Genomic DNA, 16,942 nt, shown 5'->3' with positions numbered 1-16,942 from the left:
TAAATTGTCAGGATATACCTAATTGTTATTTATATATAAAAAATAAAATAAAATAAAATATGTTTTGACGTAGACACTTTTTCAAAACTAAGTTTATAGAGTTTATATGTAAATTTTCCAATTTAATTTACCAAATTCATTAAAATAAAGAAGGAGGGTGTAATTTTCTATAAATGTAAAATCAGACGTCAGGCGATGGTATATTTCTAATGCTAATCGAACTGACTGACAGTTGTAAGCCAGCTACCAATCCTTAAATCAGTTGTGCCGTTTTGTCCTTACAAATTTGGCCAATTAAGGGTTAATGTAGGGATAAATTATACTCATTGCCATCAAACTTTAATCTTAATCTTATTTTTACGGTGCAATTAAACTTCAAAATATAATATAAAATTATTGAATTTTACTTTTTCTATTATTACGATAATTTAATTTAATTTTTTTAATATTATAATCATTGAATTTCAATCAACATTTAAATGATTATGATTTAGGTGTTGATGATATTCTAATCATTTTAAAAGTTTTGACATATTAAACCTCGAATAGTTGTATTTTGTTAGAAGGGATTTGAAAAAACGTTTTGATTCAAACCTCTAATTTAAAAAAGCTAATTTTATAAGTTTTTTTTAATTAACTTTTTTTTTATAAGATAGAGTAGCCTAAGGGCTATAAGGGCATATCCTGGAGAAGGAGACACCCAAGACATCTTGGAGGAGGATTTCATGAATTACATTAGGGGTTGATCAAGGATATGCAATCCCAATGAGAGATCAGAGGCAAGGTTAGTCAAGCGGTCCGCACTTCTATTTCCTTCACGGTACGTGTGGGATATTACCACCATCCAATCTCGGTTCAGCAGCTCCTTAATGACGTCAATCAAGTTACAAAACTCATTTGGACTGAGATCCTCTCCCTCCATAAGGCTGATCGCAGTTTGGCTATCAGATTCCACCTCCACAAATCTTAGACCCTTAGACCAAGTAAGCGAGAGAAGTTCATAAATTCCCCAAAGCTCGGCCTTAGTAATTGAATAAGATCCAATATTTTTGGCAGAGCCTGTGATCCATCTGCCATTGTGGTCTCGGATCAAACCACCCGCAGAAACACGGAGAGAGTGACCTTTAAAGGCCCCATCCACATTAAGTTTGAGCCATTGGTGTCTCGGTCTTTTCCATGAGATTAGTTGTTCAGCCTTGGAAAGGTACTGGTTCTGGGCGCACCCCAACATACAATTATTAGTTTGTTTGACCTCTTTGCAAAAGGCTTTTATATAGTTTTTTTAATTAATTTATTGCTCTATCTTTTTTAAAATACATTATTTTTATCCATAACTATTATCTTTTAGCCAAACATATTGTTTTGTTCTTTTATTAAAATATACTAATAATATTATAAACATATTTATCTAGTTACATAATGATAATTAATAAATCTAAATTTACTATTATATTTTTGAAAATGATATAGATTAAAATTAATAATTAAATTAATAAATAATATTTGAAACTTAAAAAAATGTAAAAATATTAGATATTTATTTTAGTAAATTATTAAAATATAAATTAATTATTATGTATTAGAAGGTGTATTATATAATACTCAAGATACAAAATAGCAATCTAGGTTTAAATTTTTTGATCTAATATTTTAGGATCATAAGTGAAGATTTCACTTTTAGTAAAAACTTAACAATAATTTTATTGTTTAAATATATTTTTATATATTATAAAAACTTAAGTTATAGTATATGTATATGATATTTTTTAGAAGATAATTAAGAATATGAATTATAAAAAAATAAAATAATACTCATAAAATACTAATGTCATTATTATTATTTTATACAAACAGTTATTAGCGGTTAGTTAAAATTTTCCAAACATTTTTACATAAATAGCTAGTGAAATCAGTTAAATAAAAAGGTAATCAGCTAACAGTTAATAATTACATTCTACTTGCCAAACATTATCAAAATGTAGCTTTATGGTAAATATCATTTTAAACAACTTTAATTCTTAAACATTTCCATTTTGAGGCATATGAAGTTTTTATAAAAATCAGTTAATCCCTTAATTTCAAAATTAGCACTATAGACTACTTACACCATCTCCAATCCAACATCAAATTGATGTTGGGAAGGAGATTTGGCGATGGTTGGCTCTCTAACCATCATCGAACCGCATTCTCATTTTGATGAATATGATTTTTCTCCTACAAATTCGATGCAACATCAAATAGTATTTCATTACTATCTTTTCTTTTTTTTTATTTACTTTTATATATATATTTAGTTATTGTATATTTTTGTTATATAATATCATTATTTGAATGAAATGTTGCGTATAAAGAGAGGAAATGAGAAAATGGATTGAAGCAAAAACATTGTAGTAACATCAAAACCAGGGGTGGAGCCAGTCCAGGGCTCAGGGGGCTCCGGACCCTCGGCCGCTGACTCCACCCTTGAGTAGTACGGTTTTGGTAGTTGACAGTCCCCCTATTTTAAATTCATATTGGTGTATTTGTAGTGTTATTACAATATATTAAGATAGTTGAGTTGGTTAAGATGTGTGTTTTATAGAAGATTGAGGCTAAATTTTTTTTGCCCTGCCCTAACGGGCTTAATTTAGAAAAATTTCACAGACATCGCCTGTAAGGCTAAAATTAGCTCCCGAATATAAAATTCTGACCCCGCCACTGATCAAAACGAAACGAAGATAAAAAAATGAAAGAAAATATGGTTTAATACAACAAATTTGATAAAAATAGGTTAGAGATGGTGTTATTCAATTTTTTTAATAAAAAATTTGCGCAGAATGCGTTTACATTAAGAAGAAAGAAAAATCTTCATGTGATTTGAACCCATGATCTCCGTGATTATAGGTAAGTTCTCAACCACTAAGAGCTTCACCCACCACGGAGATGGTGTTATTCGTAATTTAAGCATTGCGTTAAGAGTTTCAATATTTTGAATTGCATAAAAAACAAAGAAATATATCCTCTCAAATGAAAGAAAACAATGAGTAAGAAAGTAGACAAATGATCACATATAGTGTTAAAAGTTTTTAAAGAGTTAGACCACATATAAATTGTCTCACCATTCTCATGCATAATAAAGCATAAAAGACAAATTAAATATTACTTGTTTGCGACGGTTCATAAAGGAAGAAACAAACAAAGAAAGCTAAAGAAAAAGAACTACAAAGAATAACATAATTCTTTGATTTGTTAGTGATATTAATCTGAAAAAAATATAACTAAACAACAATATGAACAAAGTGAAAGTTTGGTAAAAAAATATCTCTGGTATTTTATTATTTTTCCAAAATAAAAATAATTTAATTCGTTATTTTTTCATCAATCTTTCGCATGAATAAAATTGGAAGTGAAAAGAATTCGACGAGATGATAACTCTTTATAATCGATATTTCATAGGATAGGTAGGTAACGATGACAAGGTATGAAAATTTGTTCTATCTAGGATACCGTCTAAGCTTGTCAGGCAATGACATTGTCCTCTTGGTGATATCCTGCAAAACAAAGAAAAGAACCTGGTCGGAGCCTCAACGAGGATACTCTAACGATCAAGTTAGTTTTGGGCTAAGAAAGATAAAGAGTTCTAAGAATTGTCTAAGTAAAAAGTACTTTTTGGAGGGAAGTTGGGCCCCTTTATATAGGATTGGTAATTCATAGTCTAAATAGGAAGATACTGACTCTTTATCCAACTAGAAAAAGATTTCGAGAACCTCAAGATTCTTAGTTAGTGTGCACCTCAAGAGCTGGTTCGAAGATACTTAAGCGTATGTTATAGGTGGAGATAAGATTCTATGAGACTGATTGGTCATTCAACATCAAACACAGTCCTATTGTATTTACTAAGACTCGAGATGTTCATAGTAATGCAGTCGATGAGTTTATCTTTCAATTTTTAAAGTTTTTAGGAAAAAAAGGGATTTGTTTCTTCGATTGACAGATGGGCATGTAGTAGTTCCAATCCTTACCTAATTGGGGGAGTTCAACACTGAGTTCCTTATTGAATATTTTTGCCAACATCAAAATGGGGGAGTTTGTTGAAACACATTTCCACATGATTTTGATTTGACAAAATTATTTAAGTGAAAATCTCTATGATAAAAATATTCCAACACATTAAATTTAATTGCTTTGATTTATTGGTACTAATGTGTTTGTTCAATGTTGAGTAAGTTGATTCATAAGAATAGGAACTAAAAATCTATAAGAGAAAGTCAAGACAAAGTCAGCTGATGAAAGCCACACAGCCGAAGCTGAGTAAAATGCAACTCAGCATTGAAAAGAAAAGTCTTCTCTAAAAGATTGAAGGCAAAGCCGCCGAGTCAAGCAATATGATCGGCAGGTCAGCAACAATGATCGATCAACTTGGAAGACAAAGTCTGCACATTTCTGAAACATTCAGAAGCCACAGAAATCTGTCGGGAAGACTTTTCCAGAAGAAGCATGAACTATCTGATGTCAACAGACAGGCAAACCTGGCATCTAACTTAGACAGAAGATATGATTGGCTTGCAGCACTGAGTGCTGACCAAGTGATGATGAAAGATGATCGTTTCCCCACAACGGCTATGTTGGGATGCAAATAATTGATGCCTCAGACATCACTATAAAAAGGCCACTTCAATACTTGAATCATCAAGACAGACAAGTAGATCTTCATCAAGTCAACTATTGATAAAATACAAAACAGAAGCTCTGTCTGAAAAGAAAAAGCAAGCTCGTACACCAACTTCTATTGTTGTATAAAAGTATAGAGTGATTTATTCATCTAAAGTGTTCTTTATTGTATTAAGAACAATTTCTTATCATTTGTAAAAGGTTAGAAAAGAGAGGCTGAGTACTCGGTTATAGTACTCAGTGGTAGAGAGAGGCTGAGTACTCGGTTATAGTAGTTAGTGACAGAGATAGGATTGAGTAGAGGAATAGAGGAAGATACTCTTGCATATTCAGTTGCTATTGTAAACGGTTTGTGCTCTACCTTTAAAGAGCTCAGTAGAGGATTCAAAAAGCTTGGAAGGATTTCCGGGGACAGGACGTAGGCGGAGAGGCCGAACCAAGATAAGTCTGCTGAGTAACTTCTAACCCTTTATCTCTTTATACATATATTGCTTGCTAAATACTACTCAGCAAAACAATAACTTGTATATGCTGAGTTGAGTAATCTGACTGATGAGTTGAGTAATCGGAGTGCTGAGTTGGAAATTGACACAAGTGTTGCTTCCTAACTCACGACAGAAATAGCTCTAGTCAGCAGTTGACTAAGACTGTCTCAATTCTACTCAGCTGTGCTGACCTAACGACTGAGTTAAAGTCTTAAACCTAAAATAAGTCAGCATTAACATAAAAAGTTTATAATAGTTCCTAACCCCCCATTAGAACTAATACTGTCACGTTACATGGGACCAACAGACGTGTGTCTTATGACTCATCAAGGTACATTCTGAGATTGACAAAGATTATTCTTGATAGCCACTATAAATATAAAAGATACATGACCTAGACAAGGTATGTGAATGCATAACTAGTATCAATAATCTGGATATCTTTGAGTCTCTTTCAACATTTATTAACTTAAACATTGGAGCGGGTTCACCGAACATGAGTATATCTCTATCTTGCTAATATTTTTAGCCGAGACCAGGAAGAAAATAAGAATATCTACTTTCAAATTGTTTTAAGAATAAAATTAGTTTTGCTTTGAAATTACAAGCTTTATTGTTAAACAAAAAAGGTTAGTCTGAGAAAGGGCACGTTGAATCCTGACAGGTTCAGTTGTCTGATAGGCAGTGCAGTTCCTTAAAAAGCTGTCATACTCTGATTTCCATTTTATATTATATAAATAAAAGGAGTTATGAACAGACAAAAGGGGAAGTCGAAAGTCAGACTGTGAGATGAGTATCTGTATCCCCTTTTCCCTCTTTATCTTCTTCTCCTTCTTTTCTCATTTATATTCCTTTCCTTTCCTACTCACCCCAGCTCTCTATTTATTTATAATTAATTACTCCATCTCCTGCCCTTCTTACTTTTGGTCCTACAATTATATACTAATATATACAATCTGCTATGCTTTCTCCTTCCTTAATTATATATTTCTTTTTCTCCTGTCAAACCTCTGCCATTCTTTATGCTGCTGTTTCTGCATTCATGGGAATTTGTTTTTTTATCTTCCATTTTTACTATAATATGCATCACAGCTTTTCTACTTTCTCTATCTCTCCCCATCTCTCTTTCTTTTTACTATTTTTTTAGCCCCTGCCCCCTCCTCACTTAACCTTTCCAAATAAATTCTCACAAGACATGATAAAAAATAAAAAAATCAGCTACATTCTTGAATATAGTTATGAACAATCAATTGGTCAAGCAAATTGGAGAATGAAAAGTTAAATTACATGTCACCTTAAGAAAATTTAAGAGTTCACCAAATTACTGTAAGCAATTCCGAGACGAATAGATTACTTTAAACAAGTTCAGAAGACAATGAGTCCAATTAAGACAATTCTAAAATTTAGGGACTAATCAGATTATTTAGCGAAAAATAGGGCCCCTAATGTATTAAGCCATGTTTTTAGGGAAGGGACAATACATTGACAAAGGAAATGAAAATACTGTTGTTTTCTTGTTAACTAAGAGGAATAATGTTCACAATATTTTCCTGCATCTATGTTGAGGAAATATGTAATGTATCTATATATATGTATGCATTGCATATATAGCAACAGTTAATACCTGTAGTTCCTAATTTAGCTATTGCATCAAATATTGGAACTGCAAGGAACAAAGGACTTGTAATTCAAGAATTACATTATGCATGAAAAATCAGCAGTAAAACATGAGATTCTTTACATTCTCACTCAGTTTAGGTAGAGGTGTAGCCTTCGGCGGGCCGGCTCTTGAGATTGCAGCACCATTTCTGGCAGAAGCCACGGATTCAGACCGCTCAAGGTAAAGCCTGCCTCTGTATGCAGCCAAGTGAGCATAGTAAGCAGGCGGTACCAAAGATACTGGCTTTGTGCACCTTACAAAGGTGTAGCACAGATTGTATACCAATTTCTGCAACTCATCAGAAGTGAATTGGTTTTCATCCCACAATATATGGTAATGTGTTGGTCTACTTGTTCCTTTCATCCCCCAGTGGCTGCACAGATAGAAATCAAATTCCTTTGGATGAGTAATCACAGTATCCACAACAGTTCCTGGAGGTATGTTTTCGTCGTTAAACTGGTTTACATCGGTACTTTCGCGAGGAAATAGCCGTGTGTGATGCCTTTTTTGAACTACTGCAAAAGTTATGAGAGGTTTGTAATCAGGAATTGTAGAACAAGCTTCTCTAATTGCTTGCAACTCCTCTTTAAGCACCTTATAGAACTGTGTTTCGCTTACTCCATCTCGAAAGAATATTATCCTCTTGGGAAGTTTGGTTGTTTCGCGGTGAAAGTCATCGAGCAATTCCTTCACCATTGCGCCAAGATCCTGGATGATTTCTTGTCTATGAGTTTGAGACCTCATTCGGGATGCATACTTGTTTGCTGCTGGCCAATTCATGCTACCAACAACAGCAGCAACAGATGGACTAAAGTCATCCAATGGATGAGGATGAGTTACATCAGCTCCCATAAAGATCACAGGGTCATCGGAGTGAAGAAGGCGCGGAATCTGAGAGGGCAACGAGTTGTATAAAGCAACGGTGCATCCTCCAACTTTGGCATTGATCTTGAGTGCTAAATTGGCTAGAAATTGTGAGCTCAACTTGCTAAGATTTGGAAACAAGCAGCATTGTGTTACAACACCAACACTTGTTTCTGCTATTCGCTTTAAATCCGCATACCCTTTATGTCTCTTCTCCATTACACATATGAGCAGCTGGAGGTTGTTTGAGGCAGCTTTATGGATTTTCTTGAGTTTTGACTCGAGAAGGGAGACATTGTTAAGCACTTGAGTTGGCTCATATTGAGGACTAATTATAGTGTTTTTGTTAAGATAGATACCAAGTTGGTCACATCTTTGACATAACTGATTTATGAACTTAGGAATGTTAGACTTCTGATCAAGGGTGCCTCCAAAACTCATCAATGCCCACCTTTCTATCCTACTTCCTTCAAAGACATGACTATCCATAAAGTTCCATTGCCGGTCATGCCGAGAAGGAATAAGATCTCTTACAAGACCACCATGACCAAGTCTCAGTTTTGGAGGTTGTAGGATTCTCCCCTTTAATTTTGTCATTTCTCTCGAAACATGGAGTTCAAATTCGTTTCCCTGGTTTCCACTGTCACATAGAGGATTCAAACTATTAGAAACAGTTAAAATCAACAAATCAAAGCATTGTATTGTAGTACATATTAAAAGATCATGTTACAAGAGATCAATCACCTTGTCGGTCCATTCGGTCCTCGCATCACTTCATCTATAATAGCCTTTCTTTCTTTTGGCCTTTGGCAGCCCATCTTAAGTATCCTTGCTGTCTGATCATCTGAAAGCTTTCCAAGAAACTTCTGGCCTTCACAAATCATACAAAGCTCCATTGGGAGATAACATGGCTTACTTCTACTAATCTGCAAGCAAGGCAAGTTTCTAAATTTTATATCATAATTGTAGTGATCCTTGAAGTAACTAAGCAGCCTCAGGTTCTTCCCATCCCTATCAGCAAACCAAAGAGTTTCAGTAGGTTGTTCAGTTAAGCCGTAAACGCGGTATCTCTGAACAGTTTCTCTATGGCAAACAAAGATCCTGATATTCTTCAAAGCCTTCTCCACTTCCTTCCTTTCTTCACCAACTAAACTCCTTGTTTTGTTCAAAGGAAGGTCTCTAAGAAACTCGAGGCGCTTTTGAAGGTAAGGAATCACTCCAATACTTTCATGGAAAGCAGTCACAGAGAAATCAACATTAAGAGCAAGTCCTTGTTGAGTTGGTCTTAGACTCTGGAAAAAACCTCTCAACCCCATAGCTCCTCCTCCAATTTCCTTAGAACCTCCCATTGAATTCGAATAGAATGATCTCGCAACAGGTATGCATTTCTCCACAGGGTTCTCTCTCAAAACAACATCCAAGGCATGAAGATAAGCCTGAGGAAGTGGAATCCAATCATCACCTTCCTTGCTCAAGTACTTGCTCAACTCCTTCCCATCTAACTTCGATACAAGCTTTATGTTAATTCGAAACAGTTTGAGCCTTTGATCCTTGTCCTGAAATTCTTTTGCTTCTCCAAAAGGCAACGAGGGTTTGGTAGTTGGTATTGGAAGACTAATATAGAATTCAAGCCTATCATTCTGGAATTCAACATGGCTGTAAAGATTCTTTCTTCCATCATAGGCTGGAAGAGCACCAGACAACACAGCTGAATTATCAATTACCAATTTTTGTTTAATCATCCTTGCAACTTCCTTGGAAGGATTGGGGGAAATTTCCACATTGTAATGGAAAATCTGTTGCTTAGAATTGAATTGGACAAGATAATGATTAGCAAGGAGAGTAATAACTGATCCTTCTACACCACCAGAATCTGGTCTTCTAGAAACAACTAGTGCTTGAGTGGTGGAACCTATAGTCCTCCTTCCATCATTTCCTTTCAAAGGTGGAATCTTTTTTCTTTGCAGCTCCTCTGCAGCTGGTTTCATATGAAGAAACAGGCAAGTAATTAGTCTATTGGCTATCAACTAAAAATGGTTAAAAGACTAGAAACTATCAATCTTTTGACTTTATATGGATTAGAATAGCAATTAGATACTCAATAGAAAACAAATATCATCTTCAATAGGAACCATCCAAAAGCAAGAACATAATAGAACCAAATGAAGACAAACTCAAAAAGGAAAAATACCTGATGAAACGGTGAGACCATGGGTATCAGAGGAGGTAGGAGAAGGAGAAGTGTTATTGAGCTTAAAAGAAGATTTGTGGAAGTGGGTTTTAGAAGTAAAGGCATGGTGGTTATGAGGGAAAGGAAGTTGAAAAGGTAATGGAGGAGGAAGAGGAAGAAGAGGAAGAGGAAGAGGAAGAAGAGCAGGGTAATAAGAGGGGTAAGAGTATTGAAAGAGATGATGCTGATACTGATATTGATACTGAAAGTGGTGCTTATGGTTATGATGAGGATTAGACCTTCCTCTGCCTCTGCTGCCTCTGCCTCTGGATAAAGTTGAGGTCTTGGAGGTGCATTTGGTATTAGCATTGGAATCTTCTTGTGTTGTCTCTTCTTCCATCATCGCCACTAGTTAGTTAGTTAGAGTGTTAGTGAAACAGGGTTTTTTTTGTTGATGAGCATTGAGGTGAGGAGGGACAAAAAGGAAAGAGTTGTTCTTGTTTCTGATATCAAAGAGAAAGAAAACTCTAGTTATTGCAGACAAAACGGAACAACGAAAGAGAAAGAAAGAATGGATTTTTATTTTCAAAAAGGAAAAAATAAATGGTTTTTTTTGGGTCTTAGTTGTGTCTGTAGAGAGAGAGTGTGTGTTAAATGTTGGTGAAATTCAAAGAAGAGAAATGATATGGCTTTAAAGAAAAGTTGGAAAGGCCCACTTTATGAAATTAGCAAAGTGTTTATTGTCTGCTGCTTGGAGTTATTGCAATCTCAGTCAAGTTTCAAGCATATGTTAATGTTACTACTTTATTATTTGGAATAATTACCAAAATAGTCTTCATGTTTTTTATACATGCAAAGCATTACAATTTGAGTTTCAATTGTAAAATAGTGCAATTAAGGGGATGTTTGGTAGCTACTTTTTATGTTTATATTTGTATTTTTACTTTAAAAAAGGAAAGTTTTAGGTGTTTAGTAACTACTTTTCATGTTCCTATTTGCTTTTCACTCCTGAAAAGTAGCATTTTACAAAAGTAAAGAATCCTTATTTTTGGTAACCGCAAACAGCAAACCGTAACAACAAACATCAAAAGCAAACAATAGGTAAAACAAACGGATCCTAAAAGCCTAACTGACATAAATTGACACATCAAATATTTCGCACGTACTCTCTTCTTAAGGTGTGTCATGCCACGTAGATTTAAGTGGAAGCTTGACGTGACATTTAAGTGTAAAAAAATCTTATGATTACTGTTTTAGAAATAGGTAATTGTGTTTTTTAAATCAGTGTGTATGGTTATTGTTAACAGAATTGAGGAATTTACACTCACAACGATAAATAGCTGACGTGGTACAATGTCATTATTATCCAAAAAAGGTTCTATCTCCTCTTTTCTCTCTTCTTCGTCCTCTTCCTTCCTCTAGATTCTTCTTCTTCTTTTGGAATTTACAGAATTCTAAAAATTCTAGAATGGATTCTCGAAGTTTCAGAATGATGGGAAATCTAAAATCGTTCTGAAATTTCTAGTAGACATTTCATAATCATTCTAAATTTCAATAGTTCTAGAATTTTCAGAACGCTCGTGAAAATTCCATAGTCAATTTTGGAATTTCCAGAATGAATAAAAGAAAGTGAGAAAAGATGAGAGAGAAAAAAAATTGACGAAAAAATGCTCTTGTGTCACGTAAGCTATTTAACAGTGTGAGAGGAAATTTTGGGCAACAATTACATGCACCGAATCTAAAAAAACTATACCTCTACTTTAAAATAAGGGTAAATTTTGAATAAACCCCAGTGGTTTTACTAATTTTCAGATAAATGACTTTGGTTTACTTTTTGTCAAAACGAGGATTGAGGTTTTCAACTTTAGCAAAATAAGAACTTTTTCGATTGATACTATTAAAATCACCATTGACGACTTCAAAAATGACATATTTTAAGAACTACTAATATTCTAAACAACTTTAATTCTTCAACTTTTTTATTTTGAGATTATTTAGATGATGTTTGGTAAAGAAAGAGAAAGTTAATGTTTAGAGAGAGAAAGATTTAAAAAAGATGATTTTCGAAAATCGAAAATGTAGTTCCATAAAAAAAATATGAGATTGAACAACTTTAATTCTTGAAAATTTTCATTTTCAGGTCGTTAAAGATGGTTTTAATAGCATTAATCCAAGTGCGAAACCTCAATCATTCTTTTGACAAAAAGTAAACTATAGTCCTTTATCTGAAAATTAGTGAAACTATACGGGTTTTATTTGAAATTTACCCTTAAAATAATTATCGTATTTTGAAAATAAAAAGTTTCATATTATTTATTGGTTTTAGTTTCTAATTAATGAGTTTAATATTAATTGTAATTTTTTTATAATAATATAAAAATAAAAATTATTAATAAAAAGAAATAAATTTAATATAAAGCAACTATTTTTTTTAAACCGAAAGCAATTATTTTTTTAATACGTATGATTTGGTTAAATATAATAATTATTTTAAAATGGTCGGAGTAATTAAATGTTTATTTATAAAATAATGTAACTATAAAAGTCACCGTGTAACCATATATATTTTATTGAATAATTATAAGTTTATAGTAGTATTAATTACTACAGTGTGCAGGGATTATTGAATGCATATTAAATAACCACATATGGATATCCTTTTCCTAGGACCATTGACTAGTACCTATCAAACACACAAGGGAAAGGGAGGGCTTCTTTAGTCTTTCTTGAGATTTATACATATTTATATTTTATTCTTAGATGATAGTGATTGGACTTTATTGTCTCCATTGGTCAAACTTTTTATTTAATTTTTGCATTATCTCATTAATCATTACCCTCCATTTATATAAATTCAGTCCTAATCATAAATAAGCAAAACGCGACAAAAACATATTGAGATGAGCTCAGATATTTTATTTATTTAAAAACACAAACAACACAAGATAATGATGATAATATATTATATAGTTGGTTAATTCATCTAATCTATGATTATCATCTAGCTACCGGCCTACCATTTTATGAATTATATATGTAGTAATTCATCTTCTTAATTATTTTGTCCAAACCTTAGCTCAACCTATGTTATGATTAAGAATCTTCTATTCCCTAACTCTATACGTTTTCTAACCATACTATATAAGAGCATCATTAATATCCGGTCTTCCATATCACTCGGAGGACTCCAAATTCACATTTGGACACATATAGTGTGACCCCATGTAATAATTAAAATAGTGGAACCTCTTATAATATATGTGAGTCCGTATTATACGTGTCAAAATATGTATGAGAGGTCTTCCATTTGACGCGGAGAACCGGATGTTTCTAATAATTTATCTACCAATAAATTTTTAATACACTTTCTAAAAATAATATAAATAATTGATTTTTAGTGATTTAAAAGTGATTATAATATATATTCTCCAGCAATACTCCTTGTTCACTTATTATTTATTATTTTATTAATGATTTTTAGTGATTTAAAAGTGAATTTAAACGGTACTAAGAGGTGGATAGAGACTCTATATTAACAGAGAGGATGAAAAAGCTCTTAGTGATTTAAGGAGCCACTAACAACTTGTTTGGATGGAAGTATTTTAAAGTAAGTGAGGGTAGCTAATCTTGTTTGTTTTGAGGTATAATTGAATGTAATAGTAAGTGAGGGTAGGTGAAGTGAAATTTGGCTGATTTTCTTTACACCCCAAATTGGAGAGTAGGGAGGTGATAAAATTTTTTTTTTCCAAAATTACCCTCTATATTTTATTTTAAAATAAGAAATTGTTTGGATATAAAAGTAATTTTGTATATAACTTACCTTACCTTACTTTACCTTACCATCAAACCAAACACAATTACATTATTAAACCATCACTTACCTTACATTCTATCCAAACACAACAAATTATTTCATTCACTTCACTTCACTTCACTTACCTTACCATACCTTACTTTATTTTAAAATACCCTCATCCAAACAAGGCCTAAGAGGCTATTAGAGCTGATTTTTAACTATTCCTCATCAAATTTTAACTTAAGAGCTAAACTAAGAAACTTTTGGAGATGCTCCAAGACTTATAAAAAATTTTGTTATTTAATTTGATCCAAATTTTCTTTTTTGATATTAAAAATATAGGTTAAATCTCTCTAAAAAAAGGTTTAAAGCACTATTTGACCCCTGATTTATCCAAAATTTTATTATTTCGCCCATGATCTATTATTTGTTCACATTTGACCCCTAATCTATCCCAAATTGGTGAACTTTCGCCCAATTTGGATTCAAACTTAACCAATTAATATTCCATTGATAAGTAACGATATTTTGACACTTGAACTTAATAGATTTTAGTTTAGGATTCGTTTTTTGTTTTTTTTAATCTAATTAATTATTTCCACATAATGTAGAAAAAAACTTTAATAAATATCACGTTTCAAGTTTAAGTGTCAAAATATCGTTACTTATCAATGAGATAACGATTCCGTTAAATATTCATATAAATTGGGTGAAATTTCACCAAATAGGATATGTCAATGACCAAATGTGATCAAATAATAGGCCATAGACTAAATGACATAATTTTGGATAAATCAGAGGCCAAATAATGCTTTAAACCTAAAAAAAACTATAAAATAGAATTAAATTTGATCAAAATGTTAAAAGAAAGGACTTCACACTTCTGGAATTTTTTTTTTTTTTTTTGTAACTTTCGAAAAGACTTTCTCCTCATCATGAACTCACACATTTTTTAACATTAAAAGGAAATACTAACCATTAGGAATGACAATGGATAGGTTACATACGAGTAATGTCCATCACATACCTCTATCGGTTTATTTTTTGAATTATTAATCTCGTCCATTTTTCTTAACAAGTATACTTTTGAATCCCAATACTCATCACATTTGATTTACGAGTACCTGTGGATACTCTGCCCCGTTAAAAATCAACACATAAAATAAATATATTACAAATTTAACAAAACAGAACTTTAACAAACCATCCATGCATTTAACAAATATTCTAAATTATTCAAATTATCAATACATTAAAACACACTGAAAATAAATAATTGGATATTCTTCATTTTGATATGTGACAGTACAACAGGTAACTAGAGGGAGAATCTCATACCTATTAGGGGTAAAAAAATTTGGATTCATACCCATCAGGTCCGTCTTGAGCATGGGCAGGAGGGGCGCCTGCCCAGGGTCCAAGGATGAGAAGAACTCCGATTATAGTAATGTATTAATACATATTAAATTATACTTGATTAAATTCAAAAAAATTATAGTTGATTAAAAACGTTGGCTTTAGATTCTTTCCAAATTAGTTTTTCCAAATAAAAAACGTTGGCATCAGTTATTAAACAGTCTTTCTAAATTCTCTAATTTATCTCGGATTCTTTCCAAATTTTCTAATAAAAATTTTGGGCATCAATTCTCTAATTATCTCAAAGTATTTCTATAATTATCTTTCCCACCTATCAATCCCAACAAAAATTTATAATTTATCTCTCCCTTTTTTAATCACACTCCAATCCCAAAGAATATTAAACAGTAATATTATTCTACATCCTCAGTTCATTTTCTCAATTCATCAGCTATATAATCAATTTTGTTTTCTAATCACCTCACTGTGAAACTTTCAATTACTAATAACCTTTTTTGTTGTCTTTGAGAAACTCTATCAGATTCTGATTTACTCGGTCTTCAAAAGCAAATTGGAAAAAACGTATCAAAATCTTCCGATTTCAAGAACTTAGACGCTAAACCTCGTTAAATGATGTGATTTTCATATTTGTTTTTTTTTTGTATTAGAACTATCATAATTTATTAAATTTAAGAAATTTACTTCTAGAAATGCTCATGGACATCATTTTGTATAAGAAATTGGGTACTTAAAGCAATATAAAATGTTTTTATTAGATATTTTGTTAAATGTAACAAGAAAAGTGTTATTCTTAAGTAACATTCTTTTATACAATTTACTTTTCTACTTATTTTTTTTTATCTCCACTTATTTATTAGGGCCCCATGTAATTCGCCCCCGGGCCTCTAAAATCTCAGGATCGGCCCTGATACCCATCTCAAACCCTTTTGTACAGATTTTTTATAATCTCATTAAAGTCGGGTAATACCAAATTTTACGGATACCTTTTGCCATCCATACTAACCATCTTTCCCATCTATTTTTCAAAGGCTCCATAGAAGAGTATTCGAAACCCTTTCTGAATCATTTTAGTATACATGACATCTTCCTTTACGATCCTTGAAAGTTCCCAACTTTTGTCTACCTAGGAACTAGTAAGTATTCTCTTCTATTGTCTTCCTTTGCGATTCCACTATTACCGCCACCATGCCAGCAACTGTCACGCAGTCGATGATTGCTGCGCGGCCACCACTGCCGCCATCGTACTCTAGCCTGCGGCCACCACAAACACATTCAATCATTCCATTCTCCAATCTGAACAGTCAATTAATAATCAAACTGTCTACAAATAATTTCATTTTATGGAAAGCACAAGTCATCACCATGCTTCGTGGCTACGACCTTGATAATAATGTGAATCCTTCATATACTGCTCCATCACAATATATTTCAAACAATTCTGTCTCCACTTAACCGTTTCTGGGGCCAAAAGGATCATCAAGTTTTCAGTGTTCTACTTGTTTCTGTATTTGAAAATTTACTTTCTCAAATTTCGAAACAACTGCTTTTAACAAAAAAAAAAAAAAATCAACTAATATCTATTACATATCAGCAATAGCAAACAATAAATAATAAACAAAAAACATATGAACCAACGAATCCTTAATCTATCAACTTTTTTTTCCCGAGTAATTTAATCTATCAACTTTGATTTGGCAATATTTAGCAATGTGCTTTAGTTACTAATTGCTAATGAAATTCTATCTCTCGTTAATAGAATTTATCAACAAGGCCTAGCCCATCTAGTCTCCAAACATGAGGCCACACAAGGAACATCAACATAAAATGTTTTGGGTTAAATACATGAATATCATAATTAAGTAAAAAATTACAACTAAGTCATATCACCAAACTTAATTCTTAATATATCATTATTCTCTATATAATATGATTTTACACCA

At 32.5% G+C, this 16,942-nt stretch overlaps 1 protein-coding gene across 1 annotated transcript; it reads right to left on the bottom strand.

Moving 5' to 3' along the window:
- Positions 1–6,616: 6,616 nt before the first annotated feature.
- On the bottom strand, positions 6,617–10,469 carry LOC136217781 (protein argonaute 7). Its single transcript, XM_066004432.1, has 3 exons — positions 9,851–10,469; positions 8,404–9,637; positions 6,617–8,299 (listed from the first exon to the last, which is right to left on the bottom strand). Exons 1-3 carry the CDS (start codon positions 10,230–10,232, stop codon positions 6,850–6,852), a joined length of 3,066 nt encoding a protein of 1,021 aa, XP_065860504.1. The 5' UTR covers positions 10,233–10,469; the 3' UTR covers positions 6,617–6,849.
- Positions 10,470–16,942: the final 6,473 nt, after the last annotated feature.

Source organism: Euphorbia lathyris, chromosome 2 (assembly GCF_963576675.1).
Source record: "Euphorbia lathyris chromosome 2, ddEupLath1.1, whole genome shotgun sequence".
NCBI classification, from domain to species: domain Eukaryota; kingdom Viridiplantae; phylum Streptophyta; class Magnoliopsida; order Malpighiales; family Euphorbiaceae; genus Euphorbia; species Euphorbia lathyris.
Note: the sequence above shows the minus strand (reverse complement) of the source record. Positions and strands in the feature narration are given on the sequence as shown.